General features: G+C 49.2%; 1 protein-coding gene across 2 annotated transcripts in view; it reads right to left on the bottom strand.

The window, feature by feature from the left end:
* The window catches only part of LOC136833807 (serine/threonine-protein kinase SIK3-like), a 575,016-nt gene extending 550,713 nt beyond the window's left edge, over positions 1–24,303 (bottom strand). Inside the window, exon 1 of one of the 2 annotated variants that reach the window (XM_067096082.1) lies at positions 24,087–24,303. In XM_067096082.1, coding sequence (XP_066952183.1) covers positions 24,087–24,236 — 150 coding nt within the window. In that variant the 5' untranslated portion in view covers positions 24,237–24,303. The remainder of the gene's footprint in view (positions 1–24,086) is intronic. The other variant, XM_067096081.1, reaches the window with a different exon arrangement.
* Positions 24,304–24,923: the final 620 nt, after the last annotated feature.

Here is a 24,923-nt window from a genome sequence, read left to right as displayed (position 1 = left end):
GCCACTGATGCTTGCGTTTATAAACATTGGGAGAAGGTTCAGGGGGAAAAGTGCTCCAGACTATCCGAAAAACTGCAAGATGGAACCGAATACTTCACCTTCTTGCAAGGCACCTGAAGACACATCCACCGCAGACCTTTTCAGTGGTCTGCACACAGCGCCATTGGCGTCTCTGTTCAGGCCAGAAGCCTCTGAACTAGAAGAAAGGTAGTGAGTCTCTGAAAAGACGCATTTCCAATGGCTGTCATGAGCTGCCGTCACCTGGAACTTTGCAACAGGTGCGACTGAGGGGCCGACTACCCATGAGCAGATCCCTCCGGCCTCCCTGGGCCTCTGGTATGGCTTCTCCCAGGTTTATGGACCTTCATCTAGGAGAATCCGTGGCACAGGCAGCCAGCTCCTCCACTAACACTTCACTATTATCACTTACTTTAGCTTCATAAGGGTTTGCTCTGAAGCCCCTCTCTGAGCCACTATGTTCACTAGCAATTCGAACTTGCTATCAAATTTAGATTCCAGACTGGCACTGGCATTGGGGTCAGAAGCAAGAGAGCTGGGTAAAGGATCAGGTGGTACAACTGAAGAGGTGGGAATGGGTGAAATTACAGGTAAAGATATGATAGGCACATCAACAGAAGACCCAGCAGATTCCTGAATAGCTACAGTCTTGTCTTGCTTAATGGTCGCTTTTCTCTTCATATCCCTCTCTAGTTTTGATAAATGAGAATTTCAAATCTTCCACTGCTTTGGATCCCAATCCTCACATTCAGCACATGGTTTTTATAACGACTATACCTGACCCCTGGAAGTCGTGCACAGAGTATGTTAATCATACCTAGCTGAGGTTAATCTTGTATGGCAGCCTTTGCCGCAATACTAAGTGCTGTTCGTACTTGTGTCTGACGTCATCGTTAAACAAGTCGATAAACAAAGTACAAAGTCACCATCAAGAAGTCAAATCCACAATAATTCAAGGTTTTAAGTAAAACCCTATCTAACTTGCCGAATAGCTACTGAAAGCAAAAATACTTCACCGATCAAGTTACAAGCAGAAAACCAGCAAAGTATTGAATTTCAAATTCAGCTGCTGCTCACAACCTCATCGTAAGCCGGCCAAAACAAATTGAAGCCATTTGCTCAGTTGTTCCTCTTCTTCCCCAAAAGTGGGCAGGGTTAGTCACCTACCCCAAAACAAAAGAATTGCCACTGTAAGTTTCAAATTTTAGCTGCCAATATTAGAAACTGTTAGCTATGTAATAACTTGGTAAGTCACTTATATAAAATTTTTAAGAAATTTGTACTTTTCTTAACTATATAAATCTGAAGTCCTTTACATAGGGAATTACTTTCAGCGAAGCTGGAATGGCCATTAAACTTTTGAACAAGGTGGTTAGGCAGTTAACTACCGTCCGGTAGGCGGGAGTCCTGCCTGCCCAGATGTAAAATTCCAATTTGCCTTTTGGCCCAGGTATCAGATTGAGGGGTGGCATGAGGTGGGCATAGAACCGTAAAGAACCTCAGGTTTGTATAATTAGGAAAAATACAAATTGCTGTACTTTTAAAATTTGTCATTCCTACACAATATAGAAACCCTCGGTCCTTGACATAAGGAAGGCTCACTTATTGGAGGGAGGAATCTGAGCGAGTCTCTTGAACTGAATGGAGTTTGCTGTACCTGGGTTTCTCTTCCTGGTCGATAGAGCAAGAGAGAGAGTACTGTGCCTCTGACATACTGAACGGCGTGTAAGGACTGCAAGATCAATTGACAGGCTTCTGGGCCTTTTCGAATGAGTGAGAGAATTGTAATCTCATACGAAAATGGGCTAGGATGAATCTAAGCCGGTGACAGTAAGGCAATACCAAGTACAGGCAGTCCCCAGTTATAGGCGGGCTTGGTTATTGGCGATCTGGTTTTTCAGTACTTGTCTATGATGAAAACTGGCGATTTTCGGTGCCAATATGCTCCAATTTCTGCTTATCTGTGCCGAAACATACCAGACAGAGGCACCGATAACCGAAAATAGCCCGATTTTCGCTTATCGTCATGCCATCGGAATGGAACCCTCACTGATAACAGGGGACTACATATATTGGGTTATCTTATTGTCAGGGTCCCTTTCCTCACATTGCTAAAGGAAGGGATGGGATTTCTTCTATAAATCTAAAGAAAGAAAATAGAATGGGTGCTTGATGTGACACTTACCTGCATCAGCCGCTAGTTCCAGCATGTGACAGCTCAAATCCCACTCTCTGCCCGAAGAAAGAGGATGAAGGATAGTGACGAAGGAAGAGGAAGAGAGGCCAGCCACTCACACAAACACTTTATTTTCCAAACCATACACCTTAGGCATGATGCTACAGACAGTACCCGGTTATCGGCGGGATTCCATTCCCGACGGAGTGACGATAACCGAAAATCACCGCTAACTGAAAATTGGCGATAATAGCACTGATCCCTGGTTATCAGTGCCGACAACCGGTGATCAACGGCGCCAATAAGGGGCGATCAGCGCCGATAACCGGTTATCAGCAACGAAAATCTGGTTATCGTCGTCGCTAGACAAGCGCCGTAAAACATGATCACTGGTAGCCAAGCCAGCTGATGACCGGGGACTGCCTGTACCTGTCCTCTTACAGGAGCCAGGTAAGCTACACATCCTGCTGAGCAGCCAACAGAGGTCCCAAGGAAAAAGTGTCCAAGGACTTGTGGTCAATGTCCCAAAGGTAGAAAGGCTAAACATGGTCTGCCGTGACCATACCCCAGCCTTCAGTACCTGAGGAACTGACAGATTCTTCTGGAACTCGAGGGATGGACCAATGCCACTGACTTAGTGAGCTCTCGGGCAGGAAGCACTGGTGTCATCATCGCCAGCTGCAGAGTACGCTCTCCTGATTGTTTCACTAGAGATACTCCTAGTACAAGGTTCCTGTCGTCCATCCACCAGTCAAAGTCCTGTCTCACTTCCTCCGATAGAGGAATTGGACAGGACTGGGGATCTGGAGACTGGGACCAGAATTCTTTCATTCTCCACCGGACAGAATGAAGGTGAAGGCACCCGTGAGGGACCAGCTTCTCCAAGGATGACAGGTGACCGATGGCAACCTGCCACTGCTGATCTGGCTGTTCCGATCGAGACAGGAACAGCTGCGCTGCCTTCTTGAACCTGCCGATATGCGAGTCCGAGAGAAAGACTCTTGCTGCTACCTTATCTACCAGCATGCCAAAGTACTTTATCCTCTGCTTGGGGATGAGATTGGATTTCTTGAGATTTACCACAACCCCTAGGCTGTAGCAGAACTTGAGAAGTCGATCCCTGTCCTAGAGCAACTGCACATGGGAGCTCGCAAATGGGCCCAAGATGACACAAGGGTGAACACTTGTGTGAACACCTGGAGAGCTGTTGAGAGCCCGAAGCAGAGTACCCTGAATTGGAGTAACCGCTTCTCCGAGGATAAAGCATAGGTATTGCAATACTGTACACTCCCTGAACACCTGAATTAGCCCTGGTCACTGACCAGCCCGAACTACATCCCCATAATTTTACCCACAAAGTGGGTAATTAACTGTCAGCGTTACCAACGCTACAGGAAAAATCTTGTCAAATGAGTTACCTGAGGTACCGGTGACAACGCTGCTGCAAATACCGGCCGACAGAGGCTGACATCCTCAATTATTACTGTATTTGTTCGTGTGCTGTGTGGGTGTGTCCCACATCAGGTGAACTTTTGGTCATTTAGCCCGACCCCCATTTAAAGAATTTGGACACCGGATTACAATTTTGGACTGTTTTCAACGCCTTTTCTCCTGGATTTATGCTTTATTGACTGGATTTGAAAATTCTCTCCCAGGTTTAACTTTGGATCGGTACTTTGGACTCGACTGAATAAGTCAAACAAGACGACGTCGCCGTCTGCTAGGGCCGCTGCTTCCACTTTGTCTACATCTTCGACGACCGAGCCTCCTACTGCTGGAGATGCTACCGCTCATCAGTCCTGCATGTCTTGCAAGCGTAGGATGAGTACCCTCAAACACGATCGACATTCTGTTTGTATTTTATGTAGGAGGGTTCAGTGTAGTATCAGTCAGAGATGTGATGAGTATAGGTCTTGGTCAGTAGATCAAAGGGAGGATTATTTGAAACAGAAAATCCTTTGCCTCAAAGAGTAAACGCAGGTCAGGATCAGCTGTAGGGTTACAATCAGCAGATAAGGAAGCATTAGATTCACAGTTATTCAAGAAGTTAGTGAACAGTTTATCATCCAGCATGTCTAGCTTATTTCTAGCCTGATGAGTAAGTTAACAGAGAATAGAGATAGTGAAAGTAGTAGCATAGCTGATTCTAATCGTCCTTTTTCAGCCGCCCTGCCTGTTCCAGAACCAGCCCTAACGGGTGCCGGGGGTCATGGAGAACTGCAAGCCTCGGAGGTAGGTTCTGCCGGCAGCCCCGACGCGGAGAAGGAAGTGTTGGCAGCAGATTCTTCCCCTTCCCACTCAAGGTGTAAGTTCTGAGGTTGATGTAGAGTTAGGTAAGACACAGACGAGTAGGGAAAATAGGTTAGGATGAGTTCAGGAGAAGTGGAAGGTGCAGTCTCCTTCGAGTTCGGGTTTAGGTGGGGTTTCTAGTGTGACAACTTCGTCTTGGATCCATCTTCGGTTTTATTTCCTGCTTCGAGTTCTTTACAACAGAAGGTTTTTAAGTTCGTGGTTCGTCGTTCGGATATGGTTTCGGGTTTGTCGGGTTCTGTAGTGTTGGAGAATGCTCCTTCGTCCTTGAAGGTTCCTTTTCCTTCAATGGATGAGTTTGGTTCATCTTGCAGTGGTGATAATTCTGGTGATAGGGTTTTCAATTTGGCTCAATATAATGCAGAATTGTTGGGTTTGTCACCGGGTTATAGATTACTAGTTAGGCAATGTTTTCAATTTTGGGTTTTCCAATATTCACGATCATGCCTTGAAGAATTTTCCTGAGTTTGCTAGTTATGTCCATCAAGATTATCAAGGGGGAACAGAGTCGGTCTAGTTTTCTTTCTCTCTCTCTCTCTCTCTCTCTAAAAAAAAAAAAAAGGCCTCTTCTGCTGCTTCTGAGTTTTCCTTTTTTTTCCCCGATTTCTTCTAAGCCTTCTTCCAATCTCTTTACACAATTTTCTTTATCAGGTCTCTCTTTGGAGTCTTCTCTCGCTCGTCTTGTTTTCTTTGCCATTAAGTCAGCAGAGCAAAGAATTTTCATTGGTGCAATCCTGTAATGTTGGAGTTTTCTGCAGCTCCCTCTCTCTCTTTGGGGTTGAGGTAATGTGTACTGCCAGCAGATTTACACTAACTGTAAATATGAACTGGATATGACGGTCTTTGAATCGTGGGAGTGAGACAATAGCAGGCGCAAGCCCCGAGCCGCTAGATGTTGTCACAAGTATTTTAACAAACATGAATTTTCGAACTACACTTCATTAACACAGGAATTGCACACTTCCTCTGCCATAACTGTTTTCGAACAACACACTTTTAGCTAACTGTTCACGATTAACACATGCAATAAATCCCTGGCAGAGCACATCCTAATTCCTAATATCAGTTTTCTGGCATCACAACACAGCTGCTACTGTATTCTTCTCATGATGTGAAATTTCGCGGGCAGTTATTCTGCATCGCTAAATTAAGAACTCTTTTTGCGCTCTCGCCTTCTTTGGTGGGGCTGTCTTCTTTAGCACTTTACATGGGTCCTGTAGTTTTCTCAGGCTTCTGGTCTAGATGCTTCATAGGCGGGTGCGGAGTCTTCCGCAACTCCATATTTTCATCCTTTACTGGGTTTAAAACGTAATGTGTCCACCGTGGTTTGTGCGGATGCTACAACATTTGGTATTTCGTCTGTGTCATTGTTGAGTGTATCAGTACCGATGGTATCCTCAGCCTCTCCTTTTCACTTGAGTACCTGGTAATTTTCCTTCTTTGGTCCCCATTGGTTCCGCAGCTCGTAGCTTGTCCTGAGAAACACCTCTGAGTACTGGACCAGTTGGTGTGTTCACCTGTCCCACGTCGGCGGTAGGTGCTTCGCTGGTTATTCCGAGTGTGGCTGCTTTCTTTTCTCTCCTTCTACTTCTTTCTCAACTTTTCCTGCAGCTTTTTCTGTTCCTCCTTCTAAGGTGTTCAATGTGGGTTCGGCTTTGGTTCCGGGTCATCAGGGAGTTCTTCCTCCCTCTCCCTAATAAGTGTGACTTCAGCTCTGGATACCTGTCCTGTCCTGGTGGAGTTGGTTCACCTGGCGTAGGGTGGATCAGGTGTTGTGGCCTCTCCGCTCGCAGGGGTGGGCATTTGTCGCCCAGGTAGCCCTTTGTTGGCTGAACCGGTTGAGCTTCAGACTGTCTTTCGATGGGCCGGAGTTCAATCCCGCGACCGGCTGATGAAGAGTTAGAGGAATTTATTTCTGGTGATAGAAATTCATTTCTCCCTATAATGTGGTTCGGATTCCACAATAAACTGTAGGTCCCGTTGCTAAGTAACCAATTGGTTCTTAGCCACGTAAAATAAGTCTAATCCTTCGGGCCAGCCCTAGGAGAGCTGTTAATCAGCTCAGTGGTCTGGTAAAACTAAGGTATACTTTATCTTTTTTTTTTTGTCGCCCAGGTTTGGTCGGCCCAGGTGTTATTTCATTGTCGCTGGGTGGTGCGGAGTTTGCACAATCGAGTGCGTCTGACTCAAGAGTTTTGTCATTGGCTTTAGTTGGTACAGGGTTTGTTCAACCGGGTTACGGTTGGCTCAGGTATGATGGGATCAAGTATATCAGGTGTTGGTCTCGCACATCCTGGTGTAGCGAGTTCCGGGTTATTGGGTGCAGCTCTTGCGGGTGGTCAGTCTGTCTCTTTTCCTGTCCCGGTTCGGTCGGACCAGTCTGACAGAGAATGCTCTTTTGAAGAAGAGGAGCTGGTACCAGATATAGGTTTTTTCTCCAGTGAATGAAAGAGAGTGTAAGGGGATGGTGGACTTTACCCATTCTCTCTATTGGCAGTCCAGGCTCCTGAGGAACCTACACAACCAAACCAAGCAACGTTTGAATTGTTGTATGCAACTAAACCAGTTGTCTCCCAAACATCAAGTAAACTGGTCTGGTTTGGCTGAGTCAGGCGGGTGTTGAGAGAGGCGGACTCTAGGTTATCTTCTCTTATCGGGTCGGGTAGACAAGATTCAACCTTGCTTCCTAATCGGAAGGGGTTCTATAGGGTAGCGGGTAACCCTTCTCCTGGTGTCAGAGTTCCTCTCAACGACTCTGTTGAGGCCTCTTCTCTCTTGGGTTCCTTAGTCGAATCATTTGGTAGCAGTTACATCTTGTGAGGCTTGTATTTTGGGGTACACTTTTTGCAGCCAGTCTGAGGCCTTGTCCCACTTTTTGTGGATGTTGTCTGGGTTGATGGGGTTTTCTCAAACAAGTTGGATATACTTCCTCTAATCCTGTACTGTCTGACAACCTCATCACTTCGGTTTCGATGGGGTTGGTATACCAGGTTAACATTTCGGCTGGCTGTACAATGTTCTTTGACAAGAAGAGAGGGACTTCTTTTTAAATCATCTTCCGCCTCACTATCCGGACATACATAAGAGGGTTCTGTTAAGGGCGCCTTTTTGCACTCTGCAACAGTCTTTTTAGAGAGGAGGATGTCTCCTCCTTGGTCAATTTCGTGTCATCGCCATCAGCAGTAGCGTCACAGGAGGCTATGATTCGTCTGGCTGCTCAGAGTTCAGGTGATGTGGCCAGTATGACAAACTTTGTTGCTTCTAACTCATGTCTCTGGTATCGGCAATTATGCATCGTCAAGGGTACAGAATGTTGAAGTATCTAGCCCTTGGCTGAACCTTGACTCCTCTTTAGAGGAGCTAGTAAGGGCGAGGGACTTCTTATTGAATCTATGCAAGATACTATGAATTCGTCTAATCTTTGCCAAGAGTTGCCTGGTCCCAACACAATCTATAAAATTTCAGGGATGAGGATCTCTCTCTTCCTTTGAGGTTTTTTTCCCAACCCTGGAGACGATCCAGTCAGTTCTTCAGGAAGTAGAGGTGTTCCTGTCCAACAGGGAATAGGCTGTACCAGTTTGGAGAAGCCTCTTAGGAAGAATGTCTTCTCTCTCTCTTTTAATTCCAAGTCTTGTCTCCAGATGCGTTTCTCTTCAGGTATGTCTCAGGAATTGCTGGGACTTCCGCAACAAGAACACAGTTATAGTCTGGAGCGATTCTTGCCTGTCGGATCTTCTGTGGTGTTCAGAAGTGCATCTGACACCTGGAAGGTGTATCGACTCCCCTCTTCCCGATGTTCATCTGTACTCAGATGCCTCAGGTCAAGGTTGGGGAGCAACCTTGGAGGAAACCCAGGCTTCGGGCCTCTGGAGGGATCAGGAACGAGAGGAGTCAATAATCTTTGGGAACTCAGGGCTGTAAAGGAAGCCCTCAGGTGTTTTTCAGTTCTAGTGCGCAACAGAGTAGTGGCTCTGTTTTGTGACAACATAACTCCATGTCGTATCTGAAGAATTCGGGGGGATCAGGATCAACAGAACTCAATACTATAACAACACATAGAGTCCTGAGAAAGTGGGAAGAACAGAAAGTGTCTCTTCTTCCCCAACTTGTATCAGGGAGTCTCAGCATACTGGCCGACTCGTTAAGTCGCTCTCGTCAGGTATTGGGGGGAGAGTGGACTTTGGCTCAGGAAGTAGTATGTCAGGTTTTCCGGAAGTGGTCAGCATCTGTGGACTTTTTCGCGACGAGATTAAACCACTGCCTTCCTGTTTATTTCTCACCAGTGGTGGACCCTGTGTCAACAGGCATTGTTGCGACGTTACAAAATTGGAATCAAATGCAGGTTTATGCTTTCCACCATTCGGTCTCATTCATCAGGTAACCAGGAAATTGCGGGAGAGTGTCAAGACGTCTATGACTCTAATAGCTCCTTGCTGGCCCTACGCCCTTGGTTACTGGAACCTCTAAGCTCCTTATGGAAGTTCCGATGTTCCTTCCCATGCAGAAGATCTTCTCAGACAACCGCTTTTTCACTATTACCATCCAAACCCTTGAGTGCTCAACCTAGTTGCAAGGTGACTGCCGAGCGAGCAGCTAGACAGACCAGACTCTCTAAAGTTGTGTCTAGACAGTTTTCTTTCAGCTTGAGAAAGTCAACCTGTAAGCTTTACCAAGTCAGCTGGACAATGTAGAGAAGTTGGTGTCGTAAGGAAGATCATTCCATCTCCAGACCTTCCATAGCGAAAATAGCTGATCTTTTATTCCTTTGGAAGTCAAGGTTCTTTTGTATACCGCTCAACGCTTAGCAGTACATGCAGTTTCCATCTTTCTGAAAATTTCTAGTAGTAAGATCATCCATGATTTATTACGTTTCTTTAAGATTAAACGTCCTGTCTTGCCGACTTGGACTCCTCCGTGGGACTTGTTGGAAGTTCTAACGTTAAAACAACTGATTAAGAAGGTGTTTTTTCTTATGGCTTTAACTACAGCTAGAAAGGTGGGCAAGCTTTAGGCAGTTTCTAGGCTGGTTTCCCTGTCGGGAAATATGTATTTGTCTCTTCCGGAATTCATGGCGAAGTCAGAGTCAGAGGTTAACCCTCTGCCTCATTCGTTTAGGGTTCTTCATCGGCAAGAATTCATTACCGGCGAATCAGGAGAGGTGTCCTTATGTCTGGTGCGAGCATTAAAAGTCTATTTACCAAAGGTTGAGAAACTCTGTCCGCATCTGAGTACACTTCTCGTCTCTCCACAGAATCCTTCCCGTCCGCTGTTGAAGAATGTGATTAGTTATTTTCTGAGGGAGATGATTTCCCAGGCTTCTCAGGGTTCTTCTTTGTCGTCTTCAAGCTCTGTATTACCCCCAACGCACAGTATGCGGACTTTTGGAGTACGGCCATTTCATCTTCCTTTCTAGGAATTGTTCAGTGTCTTCTATTCTGGAGGTGGCTACTTGGAAGTCTGTCTCAATGTTCACTTCCTTTTACTTACAAGACGTTCAATTCGCCTCGTCGGAGGGTTATTCTCTTAGTCCGTGTGTAGCGGCTAACTCTATTATCTAGGGTGCGTTCATTTAGCTGCAGTGGTATTCTCTTAGTGCGGAGGTTCTTAGGTTAACCAGATAGAGGAATTCCTTTTAGTCTTTAGAATCTTAGGCAGCAGTAATAGTATAATCACACGAACTTAGGTTAGTATGTTTTTAAGTATCTTAGTCTTTGATAATTTCCCTACGAGAGTCCAAGGGGGTTCTCTAGTAGGCTAGGCTCTTTCGTCGGTGCTGAGATACTTCTTTGCTCATCAATCGTCAGGCCTTATCCGGAGGATCAGCGGCTCGGCACACTGCTTCATTCCCCTCCATACATGAGAGGCTCTGAATAGCCACATGGGAGGTTCATCGTATTCCTTCATACATGAGAAGCTCTGAATAGCCACATGGGAGGTTCATTGTACTCCTCCAGACATGAGAGGTTCTGAAGAGCCACATGGGAGGTCGATGGACCGAGACAGTACTGACCTGACTGACGATCAAAGTACTCTCCAGCATGTCTCTTCACCGAAAGCATTGACTGATATGGTGAGTGTATTGACTAAACAGATATCCTATGCAGAGCAGATCAGTGAGCTACCATCTCTGCAGTTGTAAAAATTGGGCGTTCCGCAACCTAGATGAGTCTCCCTCCAGCATGTCTCTTCACCGAAACACTGACTGATATGGTGACATACATTTACACATAGTAGGTTGATAATGAGTTACCTGCTTGTTCTCCATTGACAGGTCGGGCTGAACTAGACTGATCCCACCACCATTAAAATTTTGTTAATCGGGCTAATTCAGGTGTTCAGGGAGTGTACTGCAATATGAAATTTTCATAATAAAACTAATATTGTAATACTTACCTAAACACCTGAATGATTCCCACCCTCCTCCCCACTTCAATTTTGACAGTGAATGACTCAACTGGGGATGTCAGCCGCTGTTGGCCGGTATTTGCAGCAGCGTTGTCAACGGTACCTCAGGTAACTCATTTGACAAGATTGTTCCTGTAGCATTGGTAATGCTGACAGTTAATTACCCACTTTGTGGGTAAAATTATGGGGATATAGTTCGGGCTGGTCCACTGTAAGCATGAAGTCTTCTCCCTGATGGAAGCAAGCACAGAACGTGCCTTTGCCATCATGAACCAAGTCTAGCAAACAAAACAGTTCAAAGGAGAGAGGTCTATGACCGGTCTCCAACCCCCGAGGCTTTCTCTATGAGAAAGATGGGGACCAATCAAAAACGACTTCCACAGAATCTTTCTTCAGGATCACTTGAATCTCCCCCTGGAGTGCTAGATCCTTTGGTGAGCCAGGAACATAGGTAAGGAGACAGACCAGGTTGTTGGTGAGAGGTGGCTGAGACTCGAAGGGAAGTAGATAGCCCTCCTGAAGGACATCCACTACCAGGACTTGGCTCAATGCTGCTGCCATGTTGCCCAATGGCTCAAATGACACCCCCCACCAATGGCAGAAGCTGGAGGGGAAAGCCGCCCCTAGCATCCTCCCTTCTTCTTCTTACCTTTGCTCCCTTTTCCTGACTGTAAAGAGGGTTGAAAGGAGCGCGGTTCTGCGCCCTTCTTGGCAGAGGTGGAAGAAGGCTGGGCATTTCTTTGAGCTCCTTTCAAAGCCTGGGTCTTCTTAGGGGCAGAGGAAGTGCTAGCTTGACCTGACGGTTGAGCTGCAGCAGCACACGAAGACATGGAGGTCTTTGCCACTGCCTGGTAGACAAAGCGGTTGCTGTCTTCGGCATGCCTTCTACCACGGAATCTACCAACTCTCTGGGGAAGAGAGAAGCAGAACCCAGCAACGGTCTGTTCCTGAGGGTCAGAGTTGACTCGGGTCCTACAGAACTGGAGATCCGATTCAGGACAGCATCCCTCCTCTGCAGTACCAGGTTTGCTGTCTGGTGGGCCAGGTAGGAAACAGCCCTGACTCCAGTTTGGCACAGTCTCCCAAACACGGAGCCCTCTCCAGGGGTGATCGAACCTGAAGAGGCGGCAACCTTGGATATTGTGAACAACCACAGATCCAACCAGGAGACTGCCTGGAGAGCACACCATAGTGGTGGCTTCCAGGTTTGCTGCTTCTTGCTGTGAGAGGGAGACCCCTTCTGCAGTAAGCTGCTGCAGCGAAAGACCTGGGCCTAGAAGAACCAGGTCCAGGCCAACCTGTTTAGTCGGCAACGACCCCTGCATAGGCATGTAGAAACGCTTCTGTCGAGTCAGAGGAGGGGGAAGAAGCTTCTCCAGACAGTTCGATCAGTGAATTATCCTGCCCAGAGACCAGGTTATTCACTTGATCGAATACCCCTTCATAAAGCACAGACTACGGAAGCCCCACCGAAGCTTTTGGTTCCTTTTTCGGACCCCAAAGAGATTCGAGACGCGAAGGATGATCCACACAAGAAGCCATGGTCCCTTCCCCGAGATCATTGTGCTGATGAATCAGTGCAATGATCTACAAAAAGGTCTTCTGTATCTCGGGGGTGTCTGTGTCCTGGGGAAGAGGACCCTCGAGTCCTTACAGGGTGCGGTCCTCCCGATCAACTCTCCCCAGAGGAGGGAGAACCTCGGAAGACCCCTGAGATCCTCCCTCAACCACTTGGCTGTATGACTGAGTCAGTCCGAGAACTGGACTCGGGGCGTAGGCCTTCATGGTAGAACCCCGATAAGAAGAAGCATTCTTGTCGGAGTCACTCCTGTCTGACTCATGCCTCCTGGTGAAACCCCAGGAGGTTGAGGGGACAGGTGAGGGGGACTGAGCACTCCTACCTGTCCTAATAGAATAACCAGCAGGAAAGGAAGGCCATGGGCAGTCGCCAACCTGCGGGCAACAGTGGCACAGGTCTAAGAGTGTGCATACGCTGTGGCGAGGCACTGTCCTGAGGAGAGCGTACAGGTTCACGCGAACACACCTCTGCACTCTTCTCTGGAGAGTGGGGTTGATCACGCGAACGTGAACAAGGGCTGGCCGGAGTCTAGTGCTTGGGTACCCAAGGTTGTGAACTTGCACAATTTCCCCGATGTGCTCCAGTCTTCTTCAAAGCCATAACTTCCTGATGAGCATAAGACCGTACAGGGGGGCCTCCTCAGTGCATCTCTGGGTGCTCTGACCCTCAAGTACAAAGCACTGGGTTTGGGAATTTGTCTGAGCACTCAAAGCAGTACTGGCAGGAAATGTCAAAGCACCTGCATGCTTTGGCACTTTCTCCCATGCTGTGCCTAAACCATACTGGGGAGTGGACTCTCCAGTGCTGGTTTGGGATACTTGAGGCTCCGTGGGGACTCGAGTACTCCAAGTGATCTGATCTTGTCGAGCACCCAACACTCCCGAAACTCGTACAGAATGATCCAGGGGCACAGTCTCCACCCGAGAGTCCGAAGAAACTTGGGAAGAGACAGACACAGAACCAGTCTTAGAAGAAGACTTCTTAGAGCTGGTTTCGAGTACGCAAACCTTGGGGGCTTGCGCACTCAAGGCTCCCAAGATGGAGACAGACCCGGTGGGATACACGAAATGGTCCTGGGTCCGAAGACCGGGGATAGCCAGTGAGAGATCCCACTGCTTCCCCTGTGGAGGGAGGCAGACCCTTAGAAGTTCCATGGTGGGTCTCCTTAGGTAGGGCGAAGGAAGCCTTCTTCTTTGGCTGGCGAGCTTCAGAAGAAGAAGGGGAGGAGGCAGCAAATGATAAAGTCGAAGACAAAGGAGACGATGATGACGACAACTTACGACCCCTCTTCTTCGACATCTTCAGGATGGCAGTCAGGTCTCCCATCCAGGAGGGAGCAGCAGGAACCACAGGAGCAGCCGGCACAGCTGGGCAACAGGGGCAGCAAGAACAGCCGGGGCAGCTGGAGCAGATGAGGCAACAGGAACAGCAGGAGTAACCAGAACCCCAGAGGCAGTAGGCAGAAAGGACACCACATACTGGAGAGCAAGAGCACGCACGGCAGTCTGGTCCACCACTGTCGGGGGTCATCAGGATTGGGAAGTGCATAGACACCGATGTGGGAACCTTTGTGAACGCTGTCATGGTCACTGCTGTCGTAGCGGTGTGACAGCAGCATGCATCACCACAGGAAGCTCTGGAGCACATGATGCCTTCATGTGCACCAGGATACCTTGCACTTATGGGGCACCTGAGAGACCCAAGGTGGTCCACACCTCATGAAGCTCAGCCACCAGACCTGAAGAAGGAGACAAATCGGGTAAGCGGAGGGAGACTCCTCTTGCTCAGAGGGAAAATTTTCCCCAAGAACAAGCGGAGGCCTCTCGAAGGACAAACAGCTAAGAGAGGAAGTTTGGCAGGAGGAAGAAATGACGAAGGAGGGTTAGCAACCAAAGCTGTAGTCGGCAGTGTGTACCCCTCCAACAACGCTGTGGAAGCTTCCCTCCTGTACTGTTTCCTTCCTGTAAACTACGACCACACAGGCGACCAAGAATGACACTCACCACAAGCAGATTCTGGGTTACAGTCAAGCCCCTGCAACTGATGCAGAGGACATGAGGGGCCAACATCAATGGGCAACTGGAAGTGAGTGCAACCCTTGCTGTCAACACCAGGACACACAAGCTGGGTGACGGTCTTCCGTACAGGTTTAGATGATTTGTGGTTTTGCTTAAAACCCCTCTAATAACACTTAGAACTGCCTATTCTGATAGTGTAAACACAAGAAAAACCCTCTAAAAATGCTTATACCTGAGTATTTTAATACTTTTATCACAAAAAGTGCATTTAGTCATGGAAATGACAGGAGAATACAGTAATTAGTGACTATTTCTCAGTGAAAAATACTGCGAATGAGCGAATTTTCCGCAAGTAATGGGTAGACACATTCCACAGAGAAATCTGCGAATACGTGAGTCTGTGAATTGTAAGAATGCGAATACGGGGGGTTTACTGTATTATACAAATATCAAACACACAAACAGATGTTATCAACACAAGAGGAAACAAGAAAAATCCCACTGGGAAAGAAGCAAAGCAGCAAACACGGCAGAGAGTCAGGATATGCATCTGCATCGTACGATGGCTGAAAGCAAATTGGAACGTTTACATCCAGGCATGCGGGCCTCCCACCTACAGGACAGTAGTTAACTGCCTAACCACCTTGTTCGAAAGTTTAACAGCCATTCCGGCTTCGCTGAAAGTAATTCCTTGTGTAAAAGACCGAGGGTTTGTATATTGTGTAGGAACAATATTCTTTAATAGCAAGGCTATATTCTTTTAAAAATGAGTCAAGCTATATGGTGAAACTTTAGATACGTATGTATATGCATATGCAAGTATCTACACAAATAGAATACTGGTACAACCATTTCAAACAGACCAACGGAATGATTAATATAAGGAAAGACCCCAGTAGTACCTACTTTCAGTATTTGTTTTTATCAAGAGAAGTAATAGGCCTAGTGCCTACTTTCAGTATTTGTTTTTATCAAGAGAAGAAATAATAGGCCTAGGGCCTACTTTCAGTATTTGTTATTAAGTGAAGTACTGTAATAGGCCTAGTATCACAATTTTTAAAAGTAAATTGTATTTTTCCCAACTAAACAAACCCAAGGTCCTTCACATTAGGAATTACTTTTGGCCCAGGTATCAGATTGAGGGGTGGCATGAGGTGCACATAAAGTGTAAAGGACCTCGGGTTTGTATAGTTAGGAAAAATACAATTTACTTTAAAAATTGTGATTTGTTTCGACACAATATACAAAACCTCGGTCCTTTACATTAGGAGACTCACTGATTGGAGGGAGGAATCTGAGCGAGTCTCCTGAACTGACTGGAGTTCACCACCTTGTCTTCCCTTCCTGGTCATGAGAGCAAGGAAGGGAAAACTGCCTCTGACAAGATGATCGGGTTGTAAGAAACGCGGGATCAGTTGTCAGACTTCTGGGTCCCTTTGCATGAAAGAAGAAACGTCAGTTCATGCAAAGTAGGCTAGGAAGAACTTTGTGTTGGATGACATAAAGGCAAATACAAGCACTGGGTGTGCCTTATAGTCATGGTCTCCTTCCCCCACTTGCAAGAGGAAGGAGTGGGGTTGCTTCTATCAACCTGAACGGAAAATAGAACTGGAGCTCCCGTTGGGTGCTTACCTGCATCGACCACCAGATCCAGCATGTAACGGCACGTCCGCTCCCTGCCTGTGGGAAGAGAGCCAGGATGGGGAGAAAGAAGAGAGGCCAGTCACTCCACATTCATTCTCCCAATCACAACTGTACATCTTAGGCGAGATGCAACCTGTCCTGTTAGAGGAGCCAGGTAAGCTACACAACTTGTTGAGCAGCCACCACAAGACCCAAGGAAAAAGTGTCCAAGGACTTGTGTGCAACATCCCGGAGGTAGAAGAGGTGAAAGTAGTCTGTTGGGACCACACACCTGCCTTCAGCACCTGCGAAACCGACATGTTCTTCCGGAATGCGAAGGACGGACCAATGCTGCGGACCTCGTGAGCTCTCAGACGAAGCGTACCGGTGTCGTCTTCTCCTGCAGCAGAGTACGCTCTCCTTATCGTCTCACAAAGCCAGAAAAAGATGGCATTCTTGGACACTTCTTTCTTGGCCGAGCCAGTACTAACGAAGAGTCTTCAACACTCAGGTTAGAGACGTCGAGTCCTCTTCAGATAGCGCTGCAGCACTCTAACAGGACACAGTAGCATTTCGTCTGGTTCATTACCTACAAAAACCTCTAGGGAGGAGATCGTGAAGGACTCAAACCGTGCATCAGGGACCCAATGATTCTCAGTCTTCGTTACGAAATCCGGGACGAAATTGAGCGTAATTGTTCCCCATCCCCTCGAGTGTTTCACATCAAAGGGAAGTCCGTGAAGTTCGCCAACTCTCTTTGCCAATGCCAGGGCTAGCAGGAAGACGGTCTTGACAGTCAGATCCCTGTCTGACGACTCTCGTAAAGGCTCGTACGGTGCACGAGTCAGGCTCCTTAGGATGAGAGTCACATCCCACGCAGGGGGCCAGAGATCCCTGGGTGGGCAAGACCTTTCAAAGCTTCTCATTAGTAGAGATATCTCGAAAGAGGAGGAGATGTCTACTCCTTTCAGCCGTATGACTAGGCCGAGTGCGGTGCGGTAGCCTTTCAAAGCTGAAACGGAGAGAATCTTCTCTCGGCGAAGGAAGACAAGGAAGTCCGTGACCTTCTGAATTGCTCCGACCGGAGAGATACCCCTTCGACAACACCAACCACAGAAGACAGACCACTTTCCCTGGTATACCGCTGCGGAGGATCGTCTGAGGTATCCTGCCATCTCTGTTGCTGCGTGATGCAAAAAGCCTCACGCTCGCAAGAGATGGTGGATAACCTCCAGCCGTGAAGACACAGGGAATGCACTGCCTGGTGGTACCGCTCTACGTGGGGTTGACACAGCAGGTTGGGCCAGGGGGGGATCTCTCTCGGCACCTTGGAGAGGAGAGCTAGCAGGTTGGGATACCAAATGGCCTGGGGCCATTTGGGTGCCACCAGAATCATCCTGAGATTTGGAGTGATCATCACTCGGCGAATCAGACAGAACGGAGGAAAGGCGTATACGTTGAGGGGTTGTCCCGCGGGTGCTGGAACGTGTTCTCCGCAGTGGCCCATGGGTCCGGCACGACAGAACAGAAGACCTGGAGTTTTCTGTTGTGCCAGGTGGCGAACAGATTGGTGGCTGGACGCCCCCAACAGGTCGAACAGCCTATCCGCTACCTCTGAGTGGAGGGACCATTCGGTCCCTATCACTTGATTCTGGCGGCTGAGCTTGTCTGCCCCAACATTCCTCTTGCCTGGAATGTACCTGGCTGACAGCTCCACCGAGTGAGCCACGGCCCACTCATGCACCTGCATTGTCAACTGGTGAAGCGGGAGGGACACTAGGCACCCCCTGCTTGTTGACGTATGTCACTACCATGGTATTGTTGCTCATCAGTACCACGGAGTGTCCCATCACTCGATCCCGGAACTCTTGGAGGGCCAAGAAGGCTGCCTTGAGTTCCAGGATGTTGATGTGAAGGTGCTGGTCATCTCGGTGCCACGCTCCCAAAGTCAGCAACTCCTCCAGGTGTGCGCCCCATCCCTCGGTCGATGCGTCTGAGAACAGTAGCATGTCCGGAGGGGGAGTATGCAGGGATACTCCTATCAAGAGGTTCCTGTCGTCCAACCACCAGCGAAGGTCCTTCCTCATCTCCTCGGAAAGAGGAATGAGAAAGGACTGGGACCAATACTCCTTTAGTCTCCACTGAAGAGACCGCAGGTGAAGACGCCCATGAGGTATTAGCTTCTCCAATGACGACAGGTGACCGATGACGACTTGCCATTGCCGGGCTGGCTGCTACTACTGTGACAGGAACAGCTGTGCTGCCTGCCTGCACTTGCTGATACGAGAGTCCGAGGGAAAGACTTTCGCTGCCACTGTGTCTATCAGCATGCCCAGGTACTTTGTCCTCTGCTTGGGGATGAGATCTGACTTCTCGAGATTCACCACGATCCCTAGATCTCGGAAAAACTTGAGGAGTCGATCCCTGTCCTGTAGCAACTGTGAGCGTGAGCCCGCCAGGACTAGCCAGTCGTCGAGATACCTCAGTAGACGTATCCTGTGCGAGTGGGCCCAAGCTGACACGAGCGAGAAGACTCAAGAATACCTGGGGAGCGGTCAAGAGCCCAAAACAAAGTTCCCTGAATTGGACAAAGCGGAGGTACTTGCGAGAGGACGGATGAATGGGTATTTGAAAATACGCATCCTTCCAGTCCACCGTAAGCATGAAGTCGTTCTCCCTGATGGAAGAAAGCACGGATTGCGCTGTTTCCATCGTGAACCGAGTCTGGCGAAGGAAATGGTTCAAGGGAGAGAGGTCTATGACCGGTCTCCATCCCTCTGAAGCTTTCTCAACGAGAAAGACACGGCTGTAAAAGCCTGGAGACTGGTCCGACACGACTTCTACAGCACCTTGCTCAGCATTGCTTGTACTTCTTGCTGTAGTGCGGTGTCCTTCGGAGATCCTTGGACATATGTGTGGAGATAGACCAGAGAGTAGGTGAGGGGAGGCCGAGGCTCGAAGGGTAGTAGAGATCCCTCCCAAAGGACATCCACTATCCAGGTCTCGGCTCCGTGTCGCTGCCATGTTGCCCTATGGCTCGACAGGCACCCCCCACCTTCGGCAGCTCTTGGGAGGGAACGCCGCCCCTAGCGTTTCCCCTTCTTCTTCTTCCCTTTGCCCCCTTTACCAGATTGGAAAGTGGGCTGAAAAGGACGGGAGGAATGCCCCCTTCTTGAGGAAGAAGAAGGCTGGGTGTTTCCCTGGGACCCCTTCGAAGACTGGGACTTCTTAGGGGCCGAGGAAGTGCTAGCCTGGCCCAAAGGCCTGGCCGCAGTGGTATGCGAAGACCCGGAGGTCTTGGCCACTGCCTGGTGGACAAGCCGGTCACTGTCATCGGCACAGCCGTTTGTCCACCGTGGCATCCACCAGCTCTCTGGGGAAGAGAGAGGCGGAACCCAGCAACAGTCCATTCCTTAAGGACATTGCCGACTCGGGACCTACAGACCTGGAGAAGCGAGAGAACGGCATCTCTCTGCTTCAGAACCAGGTTTGCCCACAGGTTCGCCGTCTGGTGGGCGAGGTAGGAGATAGCCCTACCCCAGACTGGCACAGTCTCCCAAAGGCGGAGTCCTCCCCAGGCACAATAGCGCCCGAGGAAGCAGCTACCTTCGATACTGTGAAGGACCACAGATCCAGCCAGGAGACTGTTTGGAAGGCCCCCATGGCGGTGGCTTCCAGGGTTGCAGCTTCTTGCTGGGAGAGGGAGATGCTCTCTGCAGTAAGCTGCTGCAACGTCAGACCCGGATCCAGATGAGTCAGGTCCAGGTCAACCTATTTAATCGGCAATGCCCCTACAGCTGGAGTGTACTGTAGAAGCGCTTCTGTCGAGGCAGAGGGGGGGAAGAAGCTTTTCCGAGCGGCTAGACCTAAGTGAAATGTCTTGCCCAGACACAAGACTGTTCACCTGGTCGAGGACCCCCACGGCAAGTGTGGACCACGGCAGCCCCACCGAAGCCTTGGGTTCCTTCTTGGGTCCCCAAAAGGATTCAAGGCGTGAAGGACGATCCACAGTTGAGGCCATGGTCCCTTCCCCGAGGTTGTTGTGCTGACGAATCAGCGCAATAACCTCTGCAAAAGTCCTCTGTATCTCAGGGGTGTCAGCATCCTGGGGCAGAGGACCCTCGAGTCCCTCCAGAGTGCAGTCCTCCTGATCTACTCTCCCTGCAGGAGGGAGAACCTTGGCAGAACCCCATGATCCTTCCTGCACCACACGGGCGTAAGGCCTGGTCGAGCCAAGGACCGAGCCAGGTTCGTACGCCCACGAGGTAGACCTCTGAGGAGAAAACTCGCCAGAATTCTTCCTGTCCGACTCGCGCCCCTTGGAAGGAACCGAAGAGGCGGAGGGGACAGGCGAGGAGGATCGGGTGCTCCCACTGGCCTTGCTGGGAGAACCAGCAGGGGCAGCGGGCCGGGAGCAGTCACCAACCTGCGGTGGTGACGGCAGCCTGGGTGGAGGAGAGCGTTTTTGCCTAGGCGAAGCAGTCTCCCGAGGAGAGCGAAGCAGCTTGCATGAGCCGAGCCGCGCGCGCGCTTCCCCCAAGCCAGGCTGGCCATGCGGATGTGGCCGGGGACTGGGAGAGGTCGAGCGCGCGTCTGGCTGGTGCGAGCTTGCGCTGTCCTCTAGACGCGCCCCAGTCTTCTTTGAGACCGTAGCCTCTCGGGAAGACTGAGCAGGGGACCTCTTCTCCGCCTCTCCTGGTGTTCGGCCCCGAGGGGCCGAAGCACTATCCCGGGAACCTAACTTGGCACTCACAGAAGTGCCAGCAGGAAGAGACGGGGCACCTGCATGCCCTGACTCTTTCTCTCGCCCCATGCCCTGGTCTGTACAGTGAGAAGTTTCTCCCGTATCAGCCTGGGGTGCCCGGGTCTCCTTGGAGACCCGGGTACTCGGAGCAACTCGCATACAAGTATCCGACGTGGACTCGCTGGCCTTAGACGCAGGTTTCTTAGGTACGGTGGGGGGCGGGGTGCGGACCTTGGTCTGCACGCCCTTGGCTCCTGATGCGACCGACCCCGAGGCCAGGGCAGCGGTTCCCTGATCCGTGGATCGGGAAGAGCCGACGAGAGATTCCACTGCCTTCCCTGTGGAAGGAGGCAGTCCCTTGGAAGTCTCGGTGCGAGACTTCTTAGGGGGGGGAGAGAGGCAGACTTCTTCTTCAGCCGCGAAGCCTCGGAAGGAGAAGAAGAAGAGACAGCAGACGAAGACGAAGATGACGACACCTTCCTAGAGTTCTTCTTCTTTAGGATCGCCGTCAAGTCCCCAAACCAAGCAGGCGCAGCCGATGAATCAGCAGCAGTCGGAGGAGCTGCAGCTGTAGGCGCATCCCGGGCAGAGAACGCAGTGCTTGGGCCAGCACTTACCTGGGCGGGAGCAACCGCGTGGCAACCAGGAACGTAAGGAGGCTGGGCCGGGAATGCAGGCACAGGTGGTGCGCGGGCAGCCAGGCCGGGCCATGCCAGGGTCGAAGGTATGGGGAATGAAACAGACGAAGTGCCGGGCTGGACAGAGAAACGAGGAGCAGGACCATTGTCGTGATCGGGCCAAGGTCAGCAACGGGGGCAGGGACAGTCACGTAAGGCAGAGTAGAAGTCACCATGAAGGAGGGGCCCGGTTGTGAGAACGGAGCCAGGAACCCAGGAGGCAGCGGTACTGCGTGGTGTACGGCAGGGGCAACTGAGACCTGGATATCCAGGTGCGAAGCCACCGACATGGGGAGCTTGGCAAAACCTGACATGGTGACCGAGGTGGTGGTGAGAGTCGATGCGGTGTGAGTTGTCACTGTAGCGCTGGACAGATGTGACACCAGACCCTCCAGTGACAGAACGCCAGGTAGGCCCAGGTGTAGCCAGGTTGATGATAAGTCTGACACCTGGCTATCCAACCCAAAACCTGAAGCAAAAGTCGGGTTAGGCTGGGAAGCCACCACTCGCCCTGGAGGAAAAAATTCCCCTCCAGAACAAAAAGAGACCCCAAGATGATGTCCCAGTCCACCTCTCCCCACGCCCTTCCACACCCAATGAAACGAATGAGGAAGGGGAGGGGGAATCCTCACCCGAGGGAGAGGGAGCAAGCAGGGGAAGCTCGCCGGGAGGGAGAAACGAACCCGACACATTAGCCACCATTACCCTCAGACGATTCCTTGGCAAGCTTACGACAGTAGCGTCTCCTCTCCACGAACTTCCTCCATTGCTCGGGGTACCAAGAGCAACACTCACTACAAGGAGCGTCGTGTGAACACACACGCCCCCTGCAAGATGGGCAGAGAGCGTGTGGGTCCGCGTTGACACTAGATCTAAATGAGTTACATTTCTTGCCTCCTATCCTGGAACACACACGCTGGGGATAGGAAGGCATAGAAGGCTTGTCCACATTCATAATTATAGAAAAAACAAAGATTTTCCCACCAAAAAAGGAGAAAAGAGGGCAGTCAGGCAGAGAGCGAAGAAACAACGTCTGCAGTCTACGACGGCCAAAAGCAAATCGGAATGTTTACATCCAGGTAGGCGGTACTCCTGCCTCCCGGACAGCAGCTAGGCTAACTGTCTAACCACCTTGTTTGAAGTTTCAACGGCCGTTTCCAGCCTACGCCTGAAAGTAATCCCTAATGTAAAGGACCGAGGGTTTGTATATTGTGTCGGAACAAAGAAGTATATTTGCTAAAAAAAAATGAGCAGTTTATGTGCTTACAGAAGGAAACACTGTAAAAAAAACAAAGGGAATAAAGCTCTGCACCTCACACACATAGTGTAGTGTGCCCGCAACTGTCTGTGGGGTGGGCACTCAAGAACAAGGAATCGGGTAGGACACTGGCACAGGCTCTTGCTCTTCAGCAGCCACTTTTATCAATCTGAAAAATATGAGCAGTTTATCTACTTACAGAATTAGAAATTTATGAATTTCTCAAAATCCTACGGGTCTGTATCCCCCGAGACATGTTTTCGTTTATTTACGTTCCCCTTTATGCACTTTTTTTCCACAGTCTCTGCTTCTGTAAGCAGATAAACTGCTCATTTCTTCATTGCTTCCCATGGTTCAATAAAAATTTGATAAACCTGAGTGCTGATCTTGACCCGACATAATGCAGAGGATTTGGACCCCTAGTGTTTCTAAACTGTAGGATGACCTTTGTTTTTATCAAGAGAAGTAGCCTGGGCTAATAGCCTAGCACCTACTTTGAGTATTGGTCTTTAAAATTACATTCAACATTTGACCTCAGGGTTACTCGTCCTGGAAAGGTAGTTTTTCACATAAGGATTTAATAGCCACTGCGGTGGGGGGACAGGACGGGAAATGGAAGGAGCTCTGCCACGAGCGATCAGCCTTCAGGAAGAGTCTCAGTCTTCAGGCTACCTTCCATGACCTCCAAAAAAGATAGAGAGCCTCTGTGGAGAGACAGGCTTCGTGTTGGAGTCATGATTAGCCTCCTACAGCCTGACGGAGGGAGGCTCATCTCAGGCAGCCAGGACACTGCTGCAGCCTACATTTCGACAAATGTCGTCTGGTGCCCCCCAACAACCCCTTCCCAGGCCAGGACGTGCAAAAATATCATCAGAAAACGGCCACAACAACACACCCACAGGCAGACAGAGAGAGCTGTCCCCAAACCCTAGACCCTTGACCCTGGTCTGGATTCATTCATTGGAAGGAGAGGTGAGGAGGAGGTGAGGAGGAGGTGAGGAGAGAGACGAGAGGAGAGGAGAGGATAGGAGGAGGTGGCCTCCGTTACCCACCAAAGCCCAGTGGAAGCACACACCCCAATCTCCGAGTGGTGGTGCATGATTCGGAGGACCACCCTCGCCAGGCACACTGTTCCCGGGGCGAGACTCGAGAATTGGCGAGCGGGGACATAAGTGGGGGTCACCTCGACATGCGAGTGTCCCCGAGATGATAAGATCCTTCCTACCCTTCCACAGGATAAACAAAGATAAACAAAGGCCGTTTTCGCGCGTTGCTTACCTTCGATTGAGTTACTTTGTGTGTAGCAAGTTTCACCACTGCAAAATTGCCCTTTCCTATGGTCTTTTCAAATTCATAATATCCTACGCGAAGTAATCTTTCTGCATTACATGAGGACGTTTGCTCTGTGGAGCCATCCATAGTTGCCATTTTGCTTAAGACTAAATGTCTGTGTTTCAATTAGTACATGTCTATTCTTTTAAAAATTACAAATGGCGTTTTATCGTCATAGAAATCGCGCAAATATATTGTAAACAGCAAAATTTGCTATAGTTATTTAATACTTAATGTTTATATGCAATGCTCTGCAGTTTTTTTACGCTGATTACCTATTTTTTTTTTACAAACCAACAATCCTAATCTACTGTTTTCTTCGAAGTAAAATGAATATTCAAAAGACTATAATTTAAATTAATTCACTTATTGGGATCCACCAAAGTGCATATTTTCGTATGTCAATCATTACATTTGTCAAAATTAACTAATAAAAAGATGACCATAATATTGGAACATATCGTCTGCATTTTTGAAGGCCATCCTGGGTCTAAGGTCTACGTCGTCTGCTACCTGACGGATTCCCGGGAAATTTGGATACCTTCTGGTCCCGTGCGCTTCCTCGTGCACAGCCAGTTGCTACATGACTAGAAATGACGGAATTATTAATGTTTTACCGAACAAAATACATATACTCTTAAGTCTACATGTTCATACACATTTAACTAACAATAAATGTGTGCTTTCTATTTGTTCACCGAAATTAGGCATTTCCTTTAAGAAGGGGTGGCTTTAGCAGAAAACATGAAAGGAGTAACTGGTACTTTCACACACCACTAAAGA

The sequence above is a fragment of the Macrobrachium rosenbergii genome, chromosome 52 (genome assembly GCF_040412425.1).
Source record: "Macrobrachium rosenbergii isolate ZJJX-2024 chromosome 52, ASM4041242v1, whole genome shotgun sequence".
Lineage (NCBI taxonomy): Eukaryota > Metazoa > Arthropoda > Malacostraca > Decapoda > Palaemonidae > Macrobrachium > Macrobrachium rosenbergii.
The sequence above is the reverse complement of the archived record's forward strand: the minus strand, read 5'-3'. Positions and strand labels throughout refer to the sequence as shown.